The following is a 25,048-nucleotide window of genomic DNA, read 5'->3' as shown; positions in this document are numbered from 1 at the left end:
CAGGAGAGGAGAGTTATAGAGGAAGGAGAGGAGTCCTCCAGCAAAGTATTTCAGGAGAGGAGAGTTATAGAGTAAGGAGCAGAGTCCTCCAGCAGGGCAGAGTATTTCAGGAGAGGAGAGTTACAGAGGAAGAAGCAGAGTATTTGAAGAGAGTAAAGATATAGAGGAAGGAGCAGTCTCCTAGTTCTAAATCATTTCAGATGAGGAGATTTAGGAGAGAGTTAGGAGAGTTAGGTCTTTTCTTACCTGGAGTAATTTTCTATCCTGACGCCATACTTGGTCTCGGTGTGTTTTTTACCGACATGTGTTTGGAATTCAGGGTCAAAAAGTAGCACACAGGAGATCTCCCCAGAATCCGGTTTCAGGTAGAGAAGAAAGGAGTCCTTCACCACCAGCCACCTAGACAAAGAAAAAATATTCAGTTCATATTATAGTTATACAAACATTCTCCACATTGGAAATAAAAGGTTTAGAGAACTGCACTCCATGGGGTAATTTTAGTGTTAATGATTAGTAATAGTGTTGGGTTTAGAGATATTGTTTAGGTGGCAGTTCCATGTTATCTGGCTTGTATTATGGGAGTTCATTCTGAAGGGGTAGACACATTGGGCCTGATTTAATCAAGCCCTGCAAGGATTGAGAGGATACACTTTATCAGTGAAGTTGGGTGATCCAGCAAACCTGGAACGGATTTCTTCATTTGATATTTGCTAGGTATGCTATGCAACTGTTTTGAATCCTGGACCAGATTACCTAGCTTCACTGATGAAAGTGTACTTTCTCCAGGCTTGGAGAGCTTTATTAAATCAGGCCCATAGTGCAGTTGGATGAGGGTTCTCCAGGACTTTGGGCCTATTTAAGATACATGTAGGTCTAGCTGGGTACCAGGAACCCTTCTCACTATTGAATAAACCTGGACACTGCTCACTTTTTTTTTCTTCCCTTTAACACGTAAATTGGCACTGCTAGAGACACATTGGTTAGATGTTAGGTTTCAATTAGATATCAATCCACCTAAAGATGAACTGTTAGTGCTATGTAGAGCCTGCTGTCTAAGGCAACCCCTGGCTTATACGCCTTGGATATCTCCACAGGGAGATCTATCATTATTTTTGGTTCTGTTCCTGTCCACCTTATAAATTACAGCTTCTCCTGTTACATTCTCCATTATATAAAATAAATGTAAAATCCAGTAGGGGTGGTTGGAGCCTCTATTGATGGGTCCAGCAGGTGAACAGACCCGGTAACTAACTGCAAGGATGGCGGGAGCCCCTCATAATCGATGAACAATCCTGGGAACTCAGTGAAAGGATGATGGCTGCCCTCAAAGTGTCCACAGAATCTCAGATTACAGACAGAATGGGCCAGATTTATCTCCAAGGCTGGAGAGGATACACCTTCAACAGTGGAGGTGGGTGATCCAATCAGGCCTATTTAGTGAACCTAAATCGGAACTAGTTCTTGTCAAGGATACTGGTAAGGAGCTCTTTTTCTTACTTCAACTTTTGCTCCTCCTGGCAGCCCAACCTCTCCTTTTCTCTCCAATGCTCTGGGTCATGTACAGGCTTTCGGTATCCCACTTTCAATTCAAGACTGGTATCCCTCTATTGTAGGTGTAATTATTGTGTAATTTCCCCGCTTTACCATCACCTCATTGACTCAATTATTCAATAACACCAACATTACGGACCCGTTTTCAAAATTGAAATGTATTTAATTTACATTTCCCAAATTGTCACTGAGGTCAACTTGCACGTCATCATTCAGCCAGCAAAAAAAAAATTGCAGTATGTGGCAGAAATATGTGAGTCAGTGAACGCGACTTGAAAAGAATTTCCTATGACTCACAGAAGTAAAGCCTCTCCCTATACCCATGAGAACGTGAACATGAATTGCAGCTGTAAAATTTAATAGTGAATCCTCACAAACAGGTCAGTGAGAAAAAAAAAACAAATCTAAACCTCAAATGTATTTGATAAACTGACTGAATTAACGGAATTAACAAACACATGTAATGAAATGATATTCATTCTTTATGTAAAAGTACACTTGGAACATTGTTCACATTCCAATACATATGCCAAAATAAAGGGATTATCCAGCATTTCAAGATGGCGGGCAAAGCCATGTAAATCATTCTTTCATTCCCCATCAGCCAGATGCATATCCAGAACCGATGGGGTAAAGTGCAGATGTGCCTTTATATTACAGAAGTGTTCATTTCACACCTAATGCACGTTTCAGGTTTTTTGGCCATCATCAGTGCAGTGTGTGAAAACCAAGGCTTCTATGGTGTAGGGTTGGGGACCCAATGGTAGAATACAGGAATTAAAGGGAAATTGGAACTAAAAGTCTCTCCAGACCCCTCAGTGTGCACTATAAAGCCTTTCCTAAAACCGTCCCTTCTCACCATGTATGGTTATAAGCTGTATGTATGTTTGATTCCCTTTAACTCTCATTGAAGAATTGGGGGTGGTGGGAGAGATGCAGCAACAGATGTATTTATTAGAAGATTCATGTGAAAGTCATTGTTGTAAGTACCCCTGTAAATGTATAGGGTATCCCAACACCCGTCAGGTTTACTTTAAAACTGAACTCCTCTTGGATAGGAAGGGTGGATTTCTCAAAAGTAGAGGGATATTTCTGTCTCCTTTGGAAGTTGATGCTCTTGGCATGTAGGTGTATCTGCGCTGTCCTCATGTGGGACTGCAAGTTCTTTTTTATATGTAATAGTGATGGGCAGAGCAGAAAAAGATGACCGCCCATGAGGAGTTGCTATATGGGGCTGCTCATATGGTGAGGAGGAAGCATGCAAGCAAGTGCAAAGTTCAGTTTTCTGTTTCTATAACTTATATAATACATAACTTTTGTTATGCATGGAAGGGGTGGAGTGAGTGAACAATTCACACACTAGTTTCCCTTGTTGCCCAAAATTAAACTTCTTAGTCTATTGACCAATTTCACCTCTTTGACCAGCGGTAGCAGATCCGATGACGACCGCCACAGTTGAGACCCTGAATTCTGTGTCCCCCTGATCTCTTCAGTATGAAACCTTCCCTGGAAGAGAAATAGATAAACACAGCGTTAGATTTTATTCAAAGAGAAACTCAGCATCCATTCCAGTATATGAATGATCTGAACTATAAAGACTTGAAAGATTCTCTAATTCTTCCCCACTCCATATAAAACCGCATAAAACATTTTTAGGTTGGTGTCACACTTAAAGAACCTAAATAAAGTAATAGTTTTTCTTTAAGCATAATTGATTTTTCTACTCACAGTCCTTTAGGTCCAAGGTCTGTAATGAAGGACAGCTGACTGACCTCCAGAAACTCCATCTGGAAAAAAGCAGCACATATAGTCTGAGAAGGATGGGAGACTGATACACATCAGCCAGAGACTAAAATCAACAAAATAAACAGTTCAGAAAAAAAGTATAATCACAAACACATGGGCCAGTCTGGGAAATCAGCACCCAGATATGTCTTGCAACAATGTGAGTCTTTAAGGCTTATGGAAAAATCAGCATCTGTGCCATGTCCATTGTACAGGGTATCCCAAAAGTCACTCCACACTTTCTATTTTCTATTTTCTACCAGGTATCTTTTATAAAGACTTCAGGCCATCAGCATATGACAACTTAGGCTTTGCAGTTTTTGTAAGCGTATCATTCCTTTAACCATGGTTCGCCAATTGACATTGGAACAGTGTTGCAAAATTGCAACAGTTTAGCACGAGTTTGAGAAGCTTTATGGCCATCACATTGCTCCAATGCGTAACACAATTTACGCTATCCATGGCTGCTTCTGCAACTAGTAATTACTTGCTTTTCTACATAGACAAGGAAATAGTCACTGCCAATTAGGTGAAGCAATGGACCTCCTAAAATATTGTCCTATTAGCTACACATTCTTTGCTTTGCTTCTCCCCGATTCTGTGCAGCCACTGGAGGCAAAAGAATAGCGGATTCTTCTAGGTATGGAGGAGCAGTAGGAGATTCACTATTTTTCCTCCCAATTGGGAGTGATGTTGTATGGCCATTTACACACCCAACACTCACTCATGCGGAAAGAGGAATTCTCAGCCTTTAAAGGCCTTTACAAGTAACCTGAAGCTCACACATTGATAACAGTTTCTCCCAATGACTGTATGGAGCTAAAGGATAATGAGTATACGCAGCTGGTACGACCAGTGTTATTATAATTATTAATTTTAACAAACAAGATTTATATAGTGCCAATATATTATGCAGCAATGTACATAAATAGGGGTTGCAAATGACAGACAGTGACAGGAGGAGGAGAGGACCCTGCACCGAAGAGCTTACAATCTAAGAGTTCAGGTAAATCTGTGATTTTGGCAATTCTAGGCAAAATATGTGGTTGAGCTTATAATAGGCACCCTATACTTGTACTCACCTAAGCCCCGAGAAATACCTACTAACTGAAAAAAAATAGTGAAAGGCATTTCTTTGTAAAAATTGTAAGGGTGTATCTGCTATTAAAAAAAAGGAGACTCACCATGGCATGATAGTTCCGGTAGAAAGATTTTGCAATCAGCACGTTGAGGTATTCCGCCAGATACTTCTACAAAACACAAACAGGGACTTTATTAAACAACAACAAAATTCAGGGAATATTGGGCAATGAGAAAACCAATCTCCAGACCATTCCTGTGCTTGGCTCAGAAATTAGCGCAGGACAAGTGGAGTACTTAATGAAATCTCGTACCTGAATCACTTGGCAAAGACCCATTGGGGAATAAAGCCCTGGTCTATGTAGTAGAATGGTTTATGTGCCATGTGTCCTCTTTAGGGCCCAAGTTGGACTAAGGGACACGTTCTGGTTGTGTGTTCACCAACATGCTATGGTTACATCATGTTGATGTAAAAAGCTGATTGCGTTATCTGTGATGTACATAATCATTATAGGTTAAATGCATTCAAGACCCCTTGTACTGAGAGATCCTCCATATGCTCCCAAACTATTGGTTTGTAATGAGCTCACTTCTGATGTTTGAATAGAGAACTCAATTCTTCATGAGATGGTGTAAAGGTGACGTTCTATGATTTAGTTCAGTTATATGGTGACATTAACTTCAGCACCTGAATATATATAATTGAAGGCTAAAAGTTTTCCTGTGACTAACTCAACATTACAATTATATGACATCACATCTCTTCGGATATAAGTCATATTATACAGGAGTTTTTCCTTTTTGTATTTTCATTGAACATGTGTGTTTTAATAACCTGACCAGTAATACTGTGTATGCAATGTGGGTCAGAATATGTATTCAGTTTGCACATGTAAAACGTGAAATATGAATTATCGGTTACCTAGAGTGACAACCGAACAATGATTATACTGAAAGTCTGTTGTATATTATTATAAGTGGGAACATTGCTCAGTCATACTATTTACATCGCATTATTAAAGGATTACATGCCGCCTATACCTTGGAGACGGATTTAGAAGATTAATTTCCAGGAAAACACACCTGTTTGCTTGATGTTCGCCTGGAGGACTCGCCAGAAGCATGAGGCAGTGAAGGCATCGCCTCAGATGTTTCAGCACGTGAACGTGCCACAGTGAATCTGGGGGATTAAAGGCAAATGTAAGGCCACAATAAATTATTTTATGTTAAAGTCTCAATATTGCATTTTACATTTGATGCACCAGCTGACCTTTACAATAAAACCATATATATGGTTTGAACTCACCGTGACAGAGGGTTGAGGGGCAGGAGGGAAACAAAAAGTTTGTGTCTGAGCAGATCCCGGTGAAGTTCCTGGAAATGCTTGAATTTCTTTTTTATAATCCATTGGAAAGGACCGTGTGTCAGATGTACAGAGTATAAAGTGCTGGTACGGACCTGAGAAACAGATTTTAAACTGTTATTTTGAAATATAAAAACAGACAGGACGGACTCATGGTTCCCTATACCAAACTCCGCGTTTGTCACCTTTGATCCGCTGGTAAATCGTTCGGTCTGTGATATGTGCGCCATCACCGGAACCCCTTTCAGGAAAACGTTGTCTTGGTGTTTCAGTGGTTTTAGGTCATAGATGGCAAGGAAAGGGCTGTGTGATGAACCTGAAATATGTGTGTGAAAATTATTATACTGAACAGAGAATCAGATCTAAAGTTCCCCTACTGGCAATATTGACTGTTCCCTAAGCAAAGCAAATGAATAATTCATTTAGCTTAGTGATTGAGATGAAGCTCTGCCGACTTCAGCCATCCAATCAGGTGCAAGCAAAAACCATTTTCTTTTAAAATATCCCTAAATGTAATTAGGTATAGGGATGAGCAAGCAAATTTTTTGCGGCGAATTGGGGCGTTCTCGCTTATCAAATGGCCTTTGTAAATTCGGCTGGCGAGACCGAATTTTTGGGACCTGCAAGACCAATCAGGGAAGCGAAGCTGTCAGCTGTATGAGTCTCGCTGGCTGCTCATGAATGAATGCAGTGTGGGAAAAAACCTCTGATTTTTCCCACGGCCGCGTTCATTCATAAACGGAAGCCCCATGACTCACTCTGAGAGGAGTATCGCGGCTGCATTTATGAATGGAGCCGTGGGAATCCTCTTCTCAGTGAGAGATCCCTGGCCACTACAGGTCAGAATGAGGGCTTGACCTCATTCTGACCTGTAGTGCCCGGGGATCACTCACTGACAGGAGGATTCCCACGGCTGTATTTATGAATGCAGCCGTGATAATCCTCCTATTGTGATTTCCGATGGTTTCGCGAAATTTCGCGAACCCATCGGAACTTCGAGGAAGTTTTTGTGAGAATGCCAGAGCCATTCTCGCTGATCCCTAATTAGGTATCCTTTACACAGTGAATTTACACCCCATTCACAAAGCCAAATAAATGTTTCATATATACATGAGTAAACAAGCTAAACATCTTTAATAAGTTAACCCTAATTTTTCTAACATATTTGAAATGTAAAATGTTCATTTTCAAGGTGGTTCCTACAAAAAAAATACAAATATGTATACCTTATCCATCAAAAATATCACTATATATAATGGTGGGCTGTGGAAGAAGTAAGTACACCCATAGCCAAAGAAGCTGGCATTTCTGTATGAATCTCCTATCCAGTTTCTGACAATGACTTGGGAACAGTTTTTACCACTCCTCCATGCAAAATCCTTGGGGTTACAATATGAGCTTGGGTTTCCTTCCATAAATTTTCCATTTCAAATCCCCCAACAATTTCAATTGGATTCATAATATAAATTAAGCTACAAGTCCACAACCATCCTTTTTCAGCCATTCTTTGGTGGATTCACCAGTGTAGAGCTGAAAGAGCTATTTCTTGTTCAAATTTATGGTCTCTCATCAAACACACTTAACCTGTTGACTGCAAGATGCCTATGCCATGAAGTAGCAAAGAAACTCCTAACCATAACATTTCCATCATCATGCTTCGCAGTTGGTATGAGGTCTTCAGTATCCTTCAACTACTGTGGTTACATAACTCCATGATTCAAATTTCCATAGCACATTGTTCCAAAAGGCCAGGTGTTTCTTTATGTTCCATATATTTTGGCCTTATTAACTCCAGATTCTTATTGTAGTCTGGTTTTTAATACTCCTTTTAAACCCTGAAGGAAGTCATGCGCGACCCCTGAAATGCTATGGCTCTTGGAATATTAAACTAATTTTGTTTGTTGTATGGTGCTCATAGCTTGGTCTCTTTAAAGCTAAATAAAATTTGTATCAGATGCCCTCAATCTGGCATTAGGTCATATGATCTTACTCTGCTTTGTACTGCCATACTTGTATTAGATAAGTCTTTATTCAATTGACACTGGACCCCCCCCCTCCACCCGATGCACACTTGCTTGTCACATGATTTAAATGATCAGAAATCCATGCCATCTTTTTTTCGGGGCAGACAAAAAAGTTTTAGGATCATCCAATACTTACATAAAAATGATACTCAGCTTTAATGACTAACAGATTGTATTGATAATAATAGTATACATCTAGGTTTTTCTGTTTTGGATGGACAGCTCTTTACTGCCCTTGGTGTCTACACAGGGTAGTTTCCTACCTTAGTGACCACATGGACAGCAAAAAAAAACCTGACATACTCCCCCCCTCCCCTCCTTATTCAATACAGAAAGTAGTTCCCTTTGAAGACACTAAATAACCTCTTGATGAATCACTCCTCTTACAAGATCAACAGCTTAAGAAAGCTGAATCCCTGCCAAGTCGAAGCCTGAGGACCTTGACTATATTGTGTAATGATTGACCTGCTACCCTGGAATGTGGATGGGTGACTTAGGCAATTTTTTTAAATTCCTTTTTGTTTTACAAGAAACCACAATTTAGACCGCTCCATAAACATAATAAAATGATTCATGTTAATCAGTTACTATTTTATTGTTTCTGTGTTATGTACTTACTTTTTCTAGCAGCATGTTAAGTTATCAAAGTTCACCTCCTACCCCACTTATGGTCACCATTCCCCACTAACTCCTCCATTGGCCTGGAGTCATACCCTGCGTGAGCTCTGCTTTCAATGGTGTCAGAGATTACACAGCATTGATGTCATCACCTCATCACTCACAGGAATTCCTAGGGATTGCCTGCTCTATGCTGGACACTTCATCATGGTAGGTCATGTGCTCTAGAAGCATCAGATACATTTTGGCAGCTCTGATGGTACAGCAAGGGATTAGGTGGGAAAATGGGCCCGGAGGTTGTGGTGCATTCTCCCGATGCCTCGGGAGAAAAACTACATGTAGCTTCTCTACAAGGCAGCCTCATGGAGAATAACTAGGGTAGCAATAAGTTGTAGAGTATCACCCACAGCCAGTAACACCAGTGTGCCAACGTTGGTTATTTAGGAGCCAGTGCTTCAAAGTGGGTGACCAATCAGCTGGCAAGGTACCACCCTTGAGGAGCTGAGTAGGTCCTGAGGAAGGTCTAAACCTGCCCACACTTATCTTTTTTAGATGTCTTAGGACCAGTCACAAGCCAGACAAGGTCCTCTTCTACTTCAGATCCTGCTCAGCAGTACGTGGCCCTGTACCTTCTCAGCAGGAGCAAGCTGCTCTCACTGTGAATGCAGAACATAGTTGTAATGACACCCCTCGGGGGCAGGTCCATGATATTCTGGACTGCAATATAAACTTCTGACACCGGATGTAACTTTACTCAACAGCAATTTTGGCTATTACCGAACATTTATGAGGGATAAATGTAGTCTGATTCCTTTCTATCTGTATTATTACACTGTGGCTTCAGGGTACTGTGGTAATGCAGCACCCTAGGTAGCGGGTCTATGACACCCTGGACTGACACTACATCCTCTTGGCACTAGACATAATTCAACCTTAAGAACATTTTGGATAATTTAGGCTGTTATCAACCTAATCTGTATTATTACAATGTGGCATTTGGGTGCTGTGGGGATGCCATCCCCCTCATGATGCCCTACAGTCACAGTACATCTTCAGTTTTCTGACAGTGGGGGTAATTTGACCAAGAAGAGTGAGGAAATCTGGTGGTAACAAAGTACTGCTTGGACAATGCATACAAGGAAGTGACTATTGCAGCAGGAACTGCATGTGAGGGTTAGGCTTTACGTTCAACATGGGTATTAGATGGAGGGCTGGGAAATACATTCAGGGATCTCTCTTTCAGCTCTAAAGCTTTGATTCTCAAACAACTCTTGGAAATAACTTTCAGGTCTTCAAGGAACTCCTGCTACAATTACTAAATCCACAGCTCTCAGTACACTGGTTATTGGGAAGAATGCCTAAATTGCTGGCCAGTGGGAAGGCTGCCACCCTTACAGATAGCCAAAAATATAATTGGTGTCAATGGTAACTGAACTGAGAGTCACAAACTGCTTATTGCTCAAGGAGCCCCTAGCAACCTCTGGAGAAAACCTAGTTAAGAAATACTGCTCTAAACGCTGGTTGACATGGATGCTTTTGAAGCTGTTGAGAAAATGGCTTAGTACCAGCTCTCTTCTAGTAATTGAAACAATTTAGAACAATTGAAATGGATTTTTTGTAGGAATTTTGTAGGTGTTGTGGTGCAATTTTATCTCAATCCTTGTAGAATTTTTATGATGGGTTCTACTGATAACTTTTTCAATAGATTTGAATAGGAACACTTTTTTAACACCTATGTTTTGTGGTTTGTTGGATAAATGGCTGTCAAAATTGCCAGCAAATGCCACTAGGCACCAAATAATTTAAATAGGGTGCCTGGTATCCCCGATGGGATTTTCAATTAAATATTTTTGCTCAGGTCTCACCATCCTCATCATCCCGAAATGAGTCTAGTTCATCTAGTTCAATGTCCAGGGCAGCTGTGTCGAGATGTTCGGGGAGGAAACATCCGTCCGGTGTGTCTGGGGACTGCATGATGGCCAACACCTACAATGGGAAGGAATATAGATAATGTATTAAAAAATATACAACACAATGTACAATAAACATCTAGCTCAGCCATTCTCAACCAGGGTTCTATCAAACCCGAGGGTGCCTCCAATGGTTGCTAGGGGGTTCCTCAAACTGTGACAGGCTGACCTCCCATTTTATGGAACCAACAAAACTTGGTATACCCAGCTGCATCACTATAATGGTGCTTTTAGGGTATTTATTAAGGGTTCCCAAAAATCTGAAACTTACTTTAAGGCTTCCTCAGGGGTAAAAAGGCTGAGCTAGCCTATGCTGAAGTTCAAGAATAGTTCTATCTATTGTAGTATTACAAAAAAAAGGATGCAAAATTCAGGGGACATTTGGCATTATGTATCTAAATTTTTCCTGAAAAGAGGATATTGGGCCTGGATAAGGCTGTAAATAAGGGTTGTGCTGTAGATTTGCAGCTCTTTATTTGGGGTAAAGCCCGGAGTGTCCTGAAAGGAATAGGTGGGCCAGGCACTCCATTACTTTACCAGGCCAGAAAATGAGGATGACCCTGGAGCACCTGGCCAATATTAATTAAAGGAAGCAGGTCTTTGAAACAAGGAAGACTTGCAGCCTGGTGGCTCAGGTTGTGTGTGGCTGGTCTGTGGGGAGAGCCCAGGAGGTCTCCCAAAAGTTGAGATCTGTGGAACCTAGAAAGACAAAACCAGCAGGCCAAATGTTGCTTTTTGTCGCCATTCTGTGGATGACACCGATCACCTGCGAGGAAAAACCTTGGATTTTTCCTTTTTTTGTTGCCGTTTTGATCAATAAAAAGGGGACAGAGTGGAAATATATCTCTGCAGTGAGTGCATTTAAAGCTAATACCTCACACTATATACTTTGTCAGTGTTGTTTATCTTTGTAGTTAAAATTTACGTTCCAAAAATTAAAACAAGAAGCTTGAAGGAAGGAGAGGTCCTGGTTGTGTGGATGGGGGCAAAGCTGCAGCCAATCACAGATGACAATAGAGGGGGTAGGGGTTGAATTTGTAATGTTCAGGGTGTATTTATAACTTTTTCACCAGTGGATTTGATCCCATAATGTAATTATGTATGACCCCATGTAATTTACCCAAATTAAAGTGATTGCATTAGGAATTTGCCTTGGTTAATTTTGGGTTTAGTTGGGCTTTATTAAGATTATTAGCTACCTATATGAACTACAAAGCTCAACTTCAAAATGAACCACAAACTATATGACAATGCATACACTGATGGAGCAAGTTATACAATGTATCATTATACAATTTTAATAAAAAAAGGTTCAATAAATATTTATATATATATATATATATATATATATATATATATATAAATATATAAATATAAATAAGAATATGTGTTCACACACACACACTCACATACAATAACACAAAAACGCCAAGAAGGAGGACGTGTCTGTGCTGTGTGCCGCTGGTCATTTTAAGGAACTGCTAATCTTGAATTTAATTGACATCCTCGAAGCAAAATAAAAGGCTCTTGTATCACACATGGTTCTTTCCATGTGACACAAAGAAATATTTTAGTCCTGGGGCTTTCCAGGCAGACCTATTTATTTTCAACATGCGCTTTCCAGTAACTTTACCGATCTCCATAAGTACACCCATGATTGTCATCTGTATTGATCAATGGTATCTGTTTCAGAAAAGCTCCACCTTTTATTGTTAAAAAGCCACCTTTGTTCACTTTGCTCAGGCTGGGATGATGTCATTAGTTTGCTGCAGGCAGATAGAATCACTTCCTCAGTCTCCCCACTTCCCCAGACCTCAACATTGTAACTTTGTAGCAAATCACAAGGAGAGGGGAAGTGGACTGATCTGCATCGGGCATTTGCAAACGCAGAAGAACATACATGAATGGTATTGGAGGCCAGGAAGGCGATGGTGAAGCTGGATGATGTCTGGATAAAAATGGTGTTGTGCTTCTGAAAGAAAAATCAAATAAAGGCATTGCCTTGGGATAATATGAGCTCTGTGTGGGGTAATAAATACTTGGAAGGCATGGGCAGATATAGGGTTGTGCAAAGTGTGCCACTGCATGAAAACTCTGGACCCTCGTAAGCGAACAGTTCAGCAAGGGAGCCCCCAAGTTAGTTCTGTAAAGGAGCCCACTGTTGGCAATGTCCACCATTGCTGGAAGAATTGTACTTACATATTAAAAACAGACACTATCACCCAGCCCATTCAGGGCAAAGTAACAATGTTTCTGCCCCCAAAGCTCTCTTGCTGCTTCTTCCTCCATTGCAGCCAGCAACACCACCTGCAACTCTGCCCTCTTGTGGCAGTGATTAGTCCTAGCAGCGGATCCCCAGGTCTGAGCACCCCTCATGAGGACTTTACTCCCTTGGTACTCAGGGTGACAACACTGGGTAACAATTGGGAAAAAATCTGCAACAGGAACAAAACAATATTAAGATACTAAAGATGCCTGGGTTCCAGTCTGCTCCTACTATATCAACTTGTTATCTTTGGCCATTGTAAGCGGTACTTTTTTTGTGTGGTCCGGATACACACAGAAAGTGAATCTAAGCAATAAAAAGAAATTTTATGTTTCATGTCACCAAAATAGGAGATGATTCTATGCTAGGGTTTTGAAAATAACTAAAAAAATTGTGTGTGGGGCTTAAAAACCTTGTTTTTCCAATTATTCTTTCTCTTGGGACATGTTCCTACAAGTCCCTTTAATATCATCTGCCCTCAACAATTGACAATGCCACAGGTTCTTTGCAATTAACATGCAAAAATTAGTCCGATTTGTCCACTTATGATTTATACAGAAAAGTCCATTTCAGGAAAATCTGATCACTGTTGATAAGCCCTTGGAAAACACGTGCTAGGTACTGACAGGCCCCTTAACAAAGCGAACATCCTGATTGCGTGGCAGGGGTTCATCTGAAGATCTGCAGACTTCTAGAATTACCGTCAGTGCTTTGTACTAAAACCACAGGGAGTGCCAGGCTCGCCAACTATGCCACAGAGGAAAAATGATTCATAAAGTGAAGACTGGAAAAAGTGAAGGCGCTGCGGGCCATTGAATAACTGCACAAATGTATAAACAACTGATAACTGCTTTATATTTATCCGCTTCATGGAACAGGGTGGGGCGCTAGGATCCAATCAGAAGCCTAAAGTGGACCTGTCTTCAAGAACAAACTACTGAAATCACAATAGACAGTAGCTGTATCATTTTTCGAAAATGTTTTGCCAAGATGTCCCTGGGCTCCAGTCCAGTCACATTGGCTAGACTGAGATGATATCAGTCTGCTGCAGGCAGGAATAGGCATTTCATCAGTCTCCTCTCTTCCTACTCATCAGACTGCAACATTGTATTTTTGTTGTAAGCCATAAGGTGTGAGGCAGCAACAATGACTGATCTATCTCAGATGTTTGTATATACAGAGAACTGTACAGGCACCATTCTCTTGCCATGAAAATCTGATACTAGGTCCACTTGGGCAATCACAGGCGACCCAGAGCCTGTCCCTGAGCAACCACGGGCGACCCACAGCCTGCCCCTGAGCAACCACGGGCGACCCACAGCCTGCCCCTGAGCAACCACGGGTGACCCACAGCCTGCCCCTGAGCAACCACGGACGACCCACTGCCTGCCCCTGAGCAACCACGGGCGACCCACTGCCTGCCCCTGAGCAACCACAGGCGACCCACTGCCTGGCCCTGAGCAACCACAGGCGACCCACTGCCTGCCCCTGAGCAATCACAGGCGACCCACTGCCAGTCCCTGAGCAACCACAGGTGACCCACTGCCTGCCCCTGAGCAACCACAGGCGACCCACTGCCTGCCCCCGAGCAACCACAGGCGACCCACTTGCCCCTGAACAACCACAGATGACCCCAAGCCTGCCCCTGAGAAATCACATATGCCCCACAGCCTGCCCGTAAGATATCACATACGACCCACAGCCTGCTCCTGAGCAATCACATACGACCCAAAGCCTTCCCATGAGCAATCATATATGACTCAAATCCTGCCCCTGAGCAATCACATGCGACATGCAGCCTGCCCCTGAGCAATCACACACAACCCAGAGCCTGCCCCTGAGCAATCACATGTGACACAGAGCCTGCCCCTAAGCAATCACATACGATCCCAAGCCTGCCCCTGAACAATCACATACGACCCCATGCCTGCCCCTGGGAAATCACATACGACCCCAAGCCTGCCCCTGAGAAATCACATACGACCCCAAGCCTGCCCCTGAGAAATCACATACGACCCCAAGCCTGCCCCTGAGAAATTACAGACAACCCAGATTCTGCCCCTGAAAAATCACAAATGACCCAGAGCCTACCCCGGGCTTACATGTATGATCCAGGGTTAGCATCTGGACCAGCAACAGTTATGGAAGTTGTAACAAACCCCATAACCCCCATCAGTGGTTACAACACCCATCATGCATTCATTTGGTTTCACTGTTTTTCCAAAAAAAAAAAAAGAAAATAAATCCTGCTGTATCTGCTTACAAAGCATTAGCTGACATTGGACTTTGATCTGCTTGTTCCTCATTTAAAGTCTATTCTAAACTTCTCCAACATCCAACAAAGACTACCCTGTCCACATAGTGACACATGGTGACAACACTAATGTGCGATTTCACCACAGACTAAAAGGTGTTGTCATCATTTTAAAGGAAGTGCAAAACTAACGGATTCACTGGCAGGATCAGCAGGTAAGAAAGATATGCTAGAGAGGGCATTTTTTTTTTTTATTAAATTAAAAACAAATCAGTGCAGGTAGGTATACAATAATATATTTTTTTTTTTATGCAAGCACCTGGATTGGCCCTGATATAATAAATTTCTGAACCCAGGAAGGAGAGGGGGAAGCTACAGGACAGGAAGTGCAGAGGTATGAGCTCATGAGTTCCATTACTGTCTAGTTTCAGGGTGGGGGCAGCGCAGTGACCAAGGTGCACAGCTTAATTGCAGTTCAGAAAAGTCAGGTCACCAACCTGTGCAGGTATAAATCTGGGACAAATATTGCATCAGTTAAAACAACTCCCATATGTGTATTTTAGCCGTTTAAGAATTCAACCCTTATTAAAGTGCATCCATACCCCAAACATTTTTTTTTTATTTTGGATAGAGTGGTAACAGATTATTACCTCTGTCAAGTTTTATTAGTCAGAGAGATTTACTTACTGGCTGATAAAAATGAAACAACCCTTCTTACGCTGTTGCAGATTCTCCCTCACTTCCTGCTTCGTAAAAGGGTTGTCAAGCCAAGACAGGAAGTGAGGAGATATCTCTCTATTGGAGCCCCAAATAGAAGTAAAACTTGACAGAGGTTTTGACCTTTCCCAATTATGTCCAACACTAAAAACATAGGTATAGATATCCTTTAAACGTGAATTTTAAAATACTCTTCTGAGTCATAGGTTGGTTGGTTTACTTTGAAGTGCACTTGTGCCCAGCTTATGGACAATACAATGCTGATGTATAAACTGACCTCTGTATCTGTAGGTAATTTGGCGCACTTCATCCTTAAAGTTCATTGTAATATATTAGTGTCAAAATCCAATGGAAGCAGACATGTCCAGGAAGTAGAGTCAAAAAGGGCATGGAGCTAATGTAGTCAGGTACGAGCAAGATGTAGTAACTGGAGCGGCAGCAGGCAGGAAAGTCACAGGCCAGAAAAGATATCTGGAACACACATGGTTGCTTGTAGATCAAGCAAATCTGCAGCAGAAAAGGGTTTGCAACCAAACAACCTTATAATATGAACAGTAGGTGATGTAGGATGAGCCAAACTTCAGATTCTGTAGTGTGATCACAGAGGATGAATTGCTCCACAGTGCCTGCAGTTACAGAGGTCAGTGAATCCCTTTTTACTTCTTGATAAAAATATGTAAAATGCTGAAGTTACTCCAAAATACCCCCTTTCTGCCACCCCTTTCACTACCTGTATTAGTAAAATTTTACGTAAAGAAATTCTGCAATTAAGCAATAAGTAGAAGAACAAGATGCCGAGTAATCTGATATGATACATGTTTACTAGGGAATTAACCACCTTCAAGAAGTTCCAAGTGGCTGAGTCATATTTTAGGAGTTGAAAAGCCAACACTTCTACTTGGCCCACGACCACGAATGACACCCACACAACTCGCCTGCACAAATCTGCCAACATCAATAAAGATAAATTAACAGTGTGCTTACACCGACCATGTACATCTCAGTCTTTCAGCCAATGGAATCTGGTCCTATATGATTGTGATCACATTGCATTGACCCAATTCCTTCCAATGACAAAATTAATTGGTTATTTCTTTGTAGAATGTGTTTTATTCTCTACAGATTGTCGTTTTCAGTAGAAACAAAGGTAAGGGTGTTTTTTTTTCAGTTGGAACTATCTAAAATGAGGCCTGGCATTACTAAAAAATGTATAAAACCCTTTAAACTCACCTAAATGAATGGTCACATGATACTCCAATCCCAAGTCTTCCTTTTTTCTTGAAGAGGGGCCCTTCTGTACCCCATGGTCTATGTGAAGTGGACACTTTCCATTAGTTAACTATTGGTGAGAATCCAGAAGATGCATCTACACCAATAACATCATGTAATGGGACTATCGGGGACTGGCAGGTGTGGGTGCATCTTCAGAACTGGATAAGCAGTTCTGCACAACTGGTCCAGGCGATGAAATAAAAAGCCGTTTTGTTGGCAGCCTTTACATTGGAATTGGGGATAAACTATGTCTGAGAAGGACATGAGAAGATGGATTCTTCAGAGGACACCCTACAACAAGGCTGTGTCTTTCTATAGAGCCCGGGGTCATCTCTGCTCCTGGATGGCCTGTAAAACACATCCCATTATGTAAAAACAAAAAACTTTGCAGGATGGGTAGAAAGTAGGGTTAGGTGGTGGTGAAATTTGTCTTAAGTTGAGCTTTAAAGGCTTGACTTCACTTTAAATAAACACCCCTCCCAATTTCCTCACATCTTGTTCTAGTTATATCAATCTGGGACATCCTTGCTGAACAACTACCTTGGTTCTCTGCCAGGGCCGCCCGCAGAAAGCCGACCCGGAGCTCTACAGGAAGACACAGTGTTGTTGTAGGATGTCCCCCAAGTAATCCGACTCTTCGTGTCGGGCCCAGACATATTTCATCCTTAATTACGATGTAAAGGTGCCAGCAAACTGGATTTATTGAATTGAAATCATTGAATTTAATTAAACAGATGCAGAATGTTTTTGGAAACAAATCAGAGTTCATCACAACCCTATACATGGAGATCACTTTCTCGTGTGAAATTCACAGGGCTGAAGAAAATTGCAATTACAATATAGAGTTCATTTTTATTACTGCAGTGTTAAAGAAACCTTTCCAAGCTTTGGACAGAGTTGGGAAAAGTTCAAATACATGAAAATGTATTCAAAAATTTTTGGATAACATGAGGATCCCCCATATTTTTCTTTGTGTCAAATTTCTCTTACCTTCCCACCTTGAAGACAACAAAAAGTGAGGGACCTTTTAAAGTGGTTACAATTGTAAAATGATTGGATTTCCCATCAATTTTTCATTTTGATCCCACCTAAAACCTGCAATATTGTATTTTCGAGGAAAACAAAGTTTAAATATACTCCTATTTGACTGCCAATGACATGACCCACGCAAAGTTAAAACAAGCTCATGTCTCTGGTCTTTTTGGGTAAAAAACATCTAGGTGGTTGTAGAGCTTTCTGATAACTTTTACAATCCATACAAACACCAATCCCCCCACCATTGTCAAAAATTTGAGTGGGTTTTGGTTCTGTCCCGTTATTCAACCATATTGGTCACGAGTTAATGATTTAATATCGGAGCTGATTCAACAGCCTATAACGCTAGACCTCCTCACCCATCTCCTGGGTCAACCATGCCTAACTCTCCCGAGAGTCTCTCGCAAACTGGTCTCCCACATACTGGTAGTAGCACGTACGCTGATCCCCTCCGCATGGAAGACAGTGTTGCCTCCCTCCATGGAGAATCTATGTGCGCGGATCCAAGAGATCCGCCTTATGGAGTACCTCACGGCACTCCTCAGGGACACAATGGTCAAATTTAAGATGGTTTGGGAGGCTTGGGACCACTATTATGCTGGTTTGCCCTTTGGACCCCCCCCCCCCCCCCGCTTTGTCTCTATCCTACTGAACAATGTTATGTACCATGTTATGAATTTTCAAGAATTTATTGTTGTTATTTTTGAAACTAAACCATGTTCTGTTGCATTCCTATGGTGATACCTCCCCCTTGTGTTATTTCCCTTTTTTCCTTTCTGTACCCTATTGAAAATTCCTCAATAAAAATACAATTTTAAAAAAAAAATTAGAATGGGTTATAAAAATGTTAAAGTACCCCTGAGTTCCAACAGATACCTAGGGCTTGAGCAACCTTTTTGGTATCCTTTTGGCATCACAGCTAAATCTAAATCTATGAGCTGTAAAGACCCATCACCATGTACTGTATTGGTGACCAAGGTCATTTTAGAGCCTCTACAGGTTTAGTATCCATTCACCTGGCACAATCTCATCTTTCCAACCTTCTGAATATATAACATTGATAAACCGTTGCCCAAATATCATACGACCTAAATTGTGCCAACTTCCATATTTCTGTACTAGTGGTGGTCTGCTTTCAAAAAAGTATATTTTGCAGGTTTATTGCTATGATGTAAAAACAAAAAAATGAATCAAAATGCTCCAAAAGGGAAAGGGTTAAAGCCCAACTCCAGGCGTAATAGGGAGAGCTTCGTAAGTGGCTGATTGGAGAGGAAGGGCGGAGACTCGACACCGGCGCCAGTGTCTTGCAGATGTGCAGAATCGATGTTGGCTGCAAGTAAAGGAAAAATATTTCCATTCCAAAACAGAAAGAAAAAGTATGTTGGCTCTATGAAGTCAAAGTAAAGACCTCGTCACCAATCGTATTCTGAAAACTATCTGGCCACATTTGTTTTTTTTGTTTTTTTTTGTAATTAGGTCTTGGGTTTGGTTCCTTCTGGGCAGCGGTTGTCTCTAAAACAGCTATTAAAAACGTAACATTTATTTCTTAACCCTGTTTGGAATATAATGGAACTACCAAGATTTCCTTTTTATTTCCTGTCCTGTGATACCTTGTCATTGCCTACAGGTAGGAGTGGAATGGCACCAAAAAAGGACATTAAAGACTCTTTTTATGCAGGGTGAAGCAATATTAGAATGTCATTAGAAGCAGATTGTCATTGGAATGTAATTAGAAGCAGTAAAAGAACATTTAATAAGACTGACAGACCTCTCTAGCTGCATGTAGTGTGCAGCAATTCATCCTCAATGATCCTGAAGGACCACAGCAGATGCAAAAGTTGGGTTTCAGTTGGTTTTAAAGAGATGGTCTCTCTTTTGGAAACCCCCCCCCCCCCCCCTTTCACATTTTTGCTCTTTCTGGTGTAATTTACAGATTTTTTTGCAAAAAATGTATGGTTTATGAACCTTTCATCCAGCTGCAACATTATAGCATGTTAAAAAAAAGAATTTAAATTATTTTAGGGATATACAATCATATTTTGTATTATTAGTAGGTGTAACAGTGGGGGTGTCCCTCTTTATTGTCTCAGGAAGTTGAGTGGTATGGCTCAGGTCAGACTTTCTCAACAATGTCTTTTGTAACTCCAGGAGCTCCTCCTGAGGTTTCTGGGAGTTCCAAGACTAATGGAAAATTGACCTCCAACCTAAATTAACCAGTATAAACATAGTAACCTCTTGAAGGACCAGCAATGGCAGGGGCCCCTTCCACACTGACCAGCAACATTAGGAGCAAAATCTTTAATGACTAGCAATGGCAATGGAAAGTTGTACAAGGATTAAAAATGGCAGGGGCCATTTCCACACTGACCCGAAACAACATCAGGGACCACTTCTACACTGACCAGCAAAGTCAGGGACAAATCCTACACTGACTGCCAAAATCAGTGGCTACTTCTACACTGGCCAGCAACAACATCAGAGACAACTTCTACACTATGTAGTAAAAACAGGGGCCGCTTTTACACTAACTGGAAACATCAGGGGACCAACAATGTTAGGGATTACTACACCATGCAGATTACTTCTACCCAGGCCAACAACATCGGGGACCCTTCTACACTGGTCAGCAACATCAGGGACCCTTCTACACTGGTNAGCAACATCGGGGGCCCTTCTACACTAGTCAGCAACATCAGGGACCCTTCTACACTGGCCAGTAACATCAGGGACCCTTCTACACAGGCCAGCAACATCGGTGGCCAGCAAAATCAAGGGACGCCACTGCGCTAACCAGCAATGACGGGGCACATTCTGCACTGGAACAACAAAAGGGCAAATTAAATACTCATAGGATCAAAAGTTTTTTTATTACAAGCGTCTCAGATGTGTACTACTGTAAAATCAGTAATTATGCTGTAATATATATGTGGTCCACATTTTCAATATGGAGTAATACAACAGCAAAGACTGCTGGGAATACTCGACTCATCTAGCAGTCAATTTGTAATGCTTCCTCAGGAGTTCATAATGCACTAATATAATATGTTACATTACCAAAGGAACAAATATGGAAAAATATAGGCAGATAATAGGAACAGTGAGTACCATGTTGGGAACCAGGACTATCAGCTTGTTGGAAAGAGAATACTATAAATGGATTTAGGTTCGATCTCCATTATCATCAGTCCACGTGCAACGTAATTCTGGGAACTACACAGTCTTGTTGCTTTGTTTGAACAATGACTGGCAATAGCAGGGGCGACTTCTACACCAACAAGCATAGGCAGGGGCGACTTCTACACCATCTGTGAATGGCAGGGACTACTTCTACACCATCCGCCAATGGCAGGGGCGACTTCCACACCATCTGAAATCTACATTAACTGACAATGGCATCTACATTAACTGACAATGGCAGGGGCCACTTCTACATGCAATGGTAGGGGCCACTTCTACAATAACTTGCAATGGCAGGGGCCACTTCTACATTAACTGGCAATGGCAGGGGCCACTTCAACCCTGACCAGTAAAGTAAAGGACAACTGAGCAACATATATTGACATCACTCTAAGCTGAGAAGTAATGGTATTTTGAAGTGGTCACTACTGACCACTTGGGGTAGTGCTATTTTTTTCACCATTTCACAGGCCCACAAAGTTTTGGGTCCTGACTTTAATTATGTACAAAAAGTGGGGATTATATTGTTTGATAAACAGTTGTGCTCTCAGAAAATACACAATGTTCGGGGCCTACTGGTCATGCGGATTATTGATTTTACCCTGACTTCCAGCATGGGCCAGGGGCAGTCAAGATTTGGAGGAAGGGGCTAGGTCAGGGGTGTCAAACTCAAATATGCAATGGGCCAAAATTAAAAACTTAGACAAAGTCGCGGGCCAAAGTTGAAACTGAAAGAGCACCGCTACTACAATTCCCTGTGTCAAGAACGGAAGGTAGTGATGCCGGGAACTGTAGTAGCGGCACTATATCAATGCAGCAGCGGGCAAGCTGCAATTCATATTTAGGATACCTTTGGGGGCCAAATAAAAGGACCTTGCAGGCCAGGTTTGGCCCATGGGCCAGAGTTTAACACCTCTGGGCTAGATGATGGTGTGGAATGTGGTGAAAGGAATTTCAGTCTAGGACAGGAGCGGGTAAAACTGTGCAAGACTAAAGGGAAGGCTGTGGGGCAGATTTACATATTCTTCCACCTGTAATCCAGCCTCCAGCCATCATACAACAAGAGCAGGTGACACAAAACCGAGCAGGTGCAATTATTGTGCTGGATAAACACTCACAGTATACATTGCAATGCAAATTTGTCATCTGCCCGTTGCATATTCATGGAGAATGTTGTGTACACTGTGGGCTGCAACAAGGTCTTCATCTTTCACGTATTAAAATAGAGGCAATGCCAATTTCTTTTTTTGGAGTCTGGAAAGGTTAAAACTCCCCTATCGGCCTGAATATGACTGTTAGTGGTACGCCCCCCCAGCCTGTGATTGGATAGTGAAAGCACTGTGATAGGCTTGTCTCTTTATCACTCTGCTTTGTCCTCTTACCAGTACCCTCCTTGTCATGTCATGAACTGGCTGGCTCCCCCCCCTTCCCAATCTTAGCAAAGCTGTACAGGGCATACAAATGACTGTTACCAGGACAAATTTAGGGCATTACACTAATTAACTTTTACACGAATTGCTTTTATTCATTTGTGCTTTTTATATCTACCTTGAATTCAGCTTCAACCAAATTATACTTTAAAACTAAAGTCTTGGAAAACAACAAAATTCAGTTAAAATACTTGAATGAAAACTGCTTAACAAGGCAAAAGATTGGTATTTCTGTATGTGTACTTCTGAGATTTAAACAGCTCTATCACAAAGCAGAGCCAGGTTGCAGTTAGAACAGTGGAGCCTGGTCACTTCCCACCCCCAGCCTGTGATTGGACAGTAGAGCAACAGAATCATGTCACCTTCCACCCTCCAGCCTGTGATTGGACAGTAGAGCAACAGAATCAAGTCACTTCCCACCCCCAGCCTGTGATTGGACAGTAGAGCAATGGAGCCTGGAAATCCCCCCTTACTTTGATTGGAAAGAGAATAAATAAACCCTGCTCACCTCTCACCCCCACCCTGTGATTGGACAGTAAAGCAACAGAATCAAGTCACCTTCCACCCCCCAGCTTGTAATTGGACAGTGGAACAATAGCACCTAATCACCTTTTATTTCTAGCCTGTAATTGGACAGTAGAGAAATAGCACCTGTCACCTCCCATCCCTAGCTTGTGATTGGACAGCAGAGCAATAACACCTGGTCACTTCCCACCCCAGCCTGTTATTGGACAGTAGAACAATAGCACCTGATCACCTTTTATTCCTAGTCTGTGATTGGACATTAGAGCAATAGAGCCTGATCACCTCCCACCCCCAACCTGTGATTGGACAGTAGAGTTTATATAGGGATACAAATAGCAACATAATAACAATCCAACATCTGCTGGTAAAACATTCACCCTCAGCACACACAGTTGAGTTACAGGTGAATCTGATATACAATGAGCATTATGCGGACGAAACAATAAAGGGGGTGTGGCAGTACAGGACCTAACATGCACCCACAAACCGGCTTCCAGAGCTGGATTACTGCACATTATGACAACATGGAGTGTGTGTGTGTTGGGGGAGGGGTATTGGTTGTATGTTTGCATGGCAATGTGTACATACCTAGGTGACAGACTAGACTGACCTCATTCCACTGCACACATGCTTCTCTTGGGGTTGCAGGAGTTATGCAAAAAGTTACATTGAATCTCTTTTTGTATCAACATTTTATTATTATAAAACTGGTGATGCCATGCCATCAGGGTCACTTCCTGTTCCTAGGGTGACAACGCTCTGTCCCTTTCAACTAGCTCCAGTCCTGGGTTGTCACCTCAGCGATTATTTATGCACGGTTTGCTGTTGTCACCATTAGGAATCCCACATTGAGATGCCAGGTGCAGTTCTCTGAAGGACCTGTAGACAAGAAGTGGCTGCAAAGAGGCTGCTGGTTTCATCAGCACTGAAATATAACAAAGCCAGTCTACCGGCTGTGCAGTTATCGTCCGTACAGTGGTTGGCCTAGATGTTGCACTGTGACCCTGGATTGGCTGCTTTTAGAACAGGTCAGTGACACTTGGATTGTTGCATCCATCAGAACCAATCACACAGGTGTTTTGCTTTAAAAAAAGTTGTACCCGCAGTGCAGACGCTGCGTCATTTTCTGTAATTCCTATGCAGATCACACACACACACTGTGAAGGCTCTCAGTGTTCATCACACAGCACCGACAATCCATCACATAGAGGAACAAGCGCTGAGTCTGCACTGATCTCACTGCCCAGTCTCCACAATCTCTGCCTACACACTGGACTGTCCCACACGGATGTCCCCGTACACACACGCACCTGGATTGTCACCTGGCGTCCCCTCCGATGTCCCAGAACTCAACAAACATATCAGTGCTCCTCCATCCTGAAACTGCAAAGCTGATGCTGATCTCACTCACTCTGCACCCCTCCCATGTGCTGCCATCCCAGAACACAGAGCAACGCCCAGAGCAGGATGGGAGGGGGGGGAGAACAGTGTCACAGTGCTCCACCCCAACCTGGGAAGCACAGGCGCTGCTACACCGTGACCGGTATACACACAGTACAAATATTGCTACACCTTAACCGGTATACACACAGTACAAACATTGGTACACCGTGACCAGTATACGCACAGTACAAACATTGGTACACCGTGACCGGTATACGCACAGTACAAATATCGCTACACCGTGACCAGTATACGCATTGCTACATTGCTACACTGTGATCGGTATACGCACAGTACAAATATTGCTACACCGTGACCGGTATATGCATTGCTACACTGTGACCATTATATGCACAGTACAGATATTGCTACACCGTGACCGGTATACACACAGTACAAATATTGCTATGCCATGACCAGTATACGCACAGTACAAATTTTGTTACACCGTAACCGGTATACACACAATACAAACATTGGTACAACGTGACCGGTATACACACAGTACAAATATTGCTACACCGTGACCAGTATACGC

General features: G+C 42.1%; 1 protein-coding gene across 1 annotated transcript in view; it reads right to left on the bottom strand.

Moving 5' to 3' along the window:
* Positions 1 to 24,509, bottom strand: part of PLD2 (phospholipase D2) — a 43,070-nt gene extending 18,561 nt beyond the window's left edge. The window contains 9 exon segments of the mRNA XM_072398847.1: positions 247 to 399; positions 2,965 to 3,057; positions 3,280 to 3,338; positions 4,521 to 4,586; positions 5,500 to 5,596; positions 5,723 to 5,874; positions 5,965 to 6,095; positions 10,287 to 10,407; positions 24,378 to 24,509. Coding sequence (XP_072254948.1) covers positions 247 to 399; positions 2,965 to 3,057; positions 3,280 to 3,338; positions 4,521 to 4,586; positions 5,500 to 5,596; positions 5,723 to 5,874; positions 5,965 to 6,095; positions 10,287 to 10,395 — 860 coding nt within the window. The 5' untranslated portion in view covers positions 10,396 to 10,407; positions 24,378 to 24,509.
* Positions 24,510 to 25,048: the final 539 nt, after the last annotated feature.

This window comes from Pyxicephalus adspersus, chromosome 2 (assembly GCF_032062135.1).
Source record: "Pyxicephalus adspersus chromosome 2, UCB_Pads_2.0, whole genome shotgun sequence".
In the NCBI taxonomy this organism is placed as follows: domain Eukaryota; kingdom Metazoa; phylum Chordata; class Amphibia; order Anura; family Pyxicephalidae; genus Pyxicephalus; species Pyxicephalus adspersus.
Note: the sequence above shows the minus strand (reverse complement) of the source record. Positions and strands in the feature narration are given on the sequence as shown.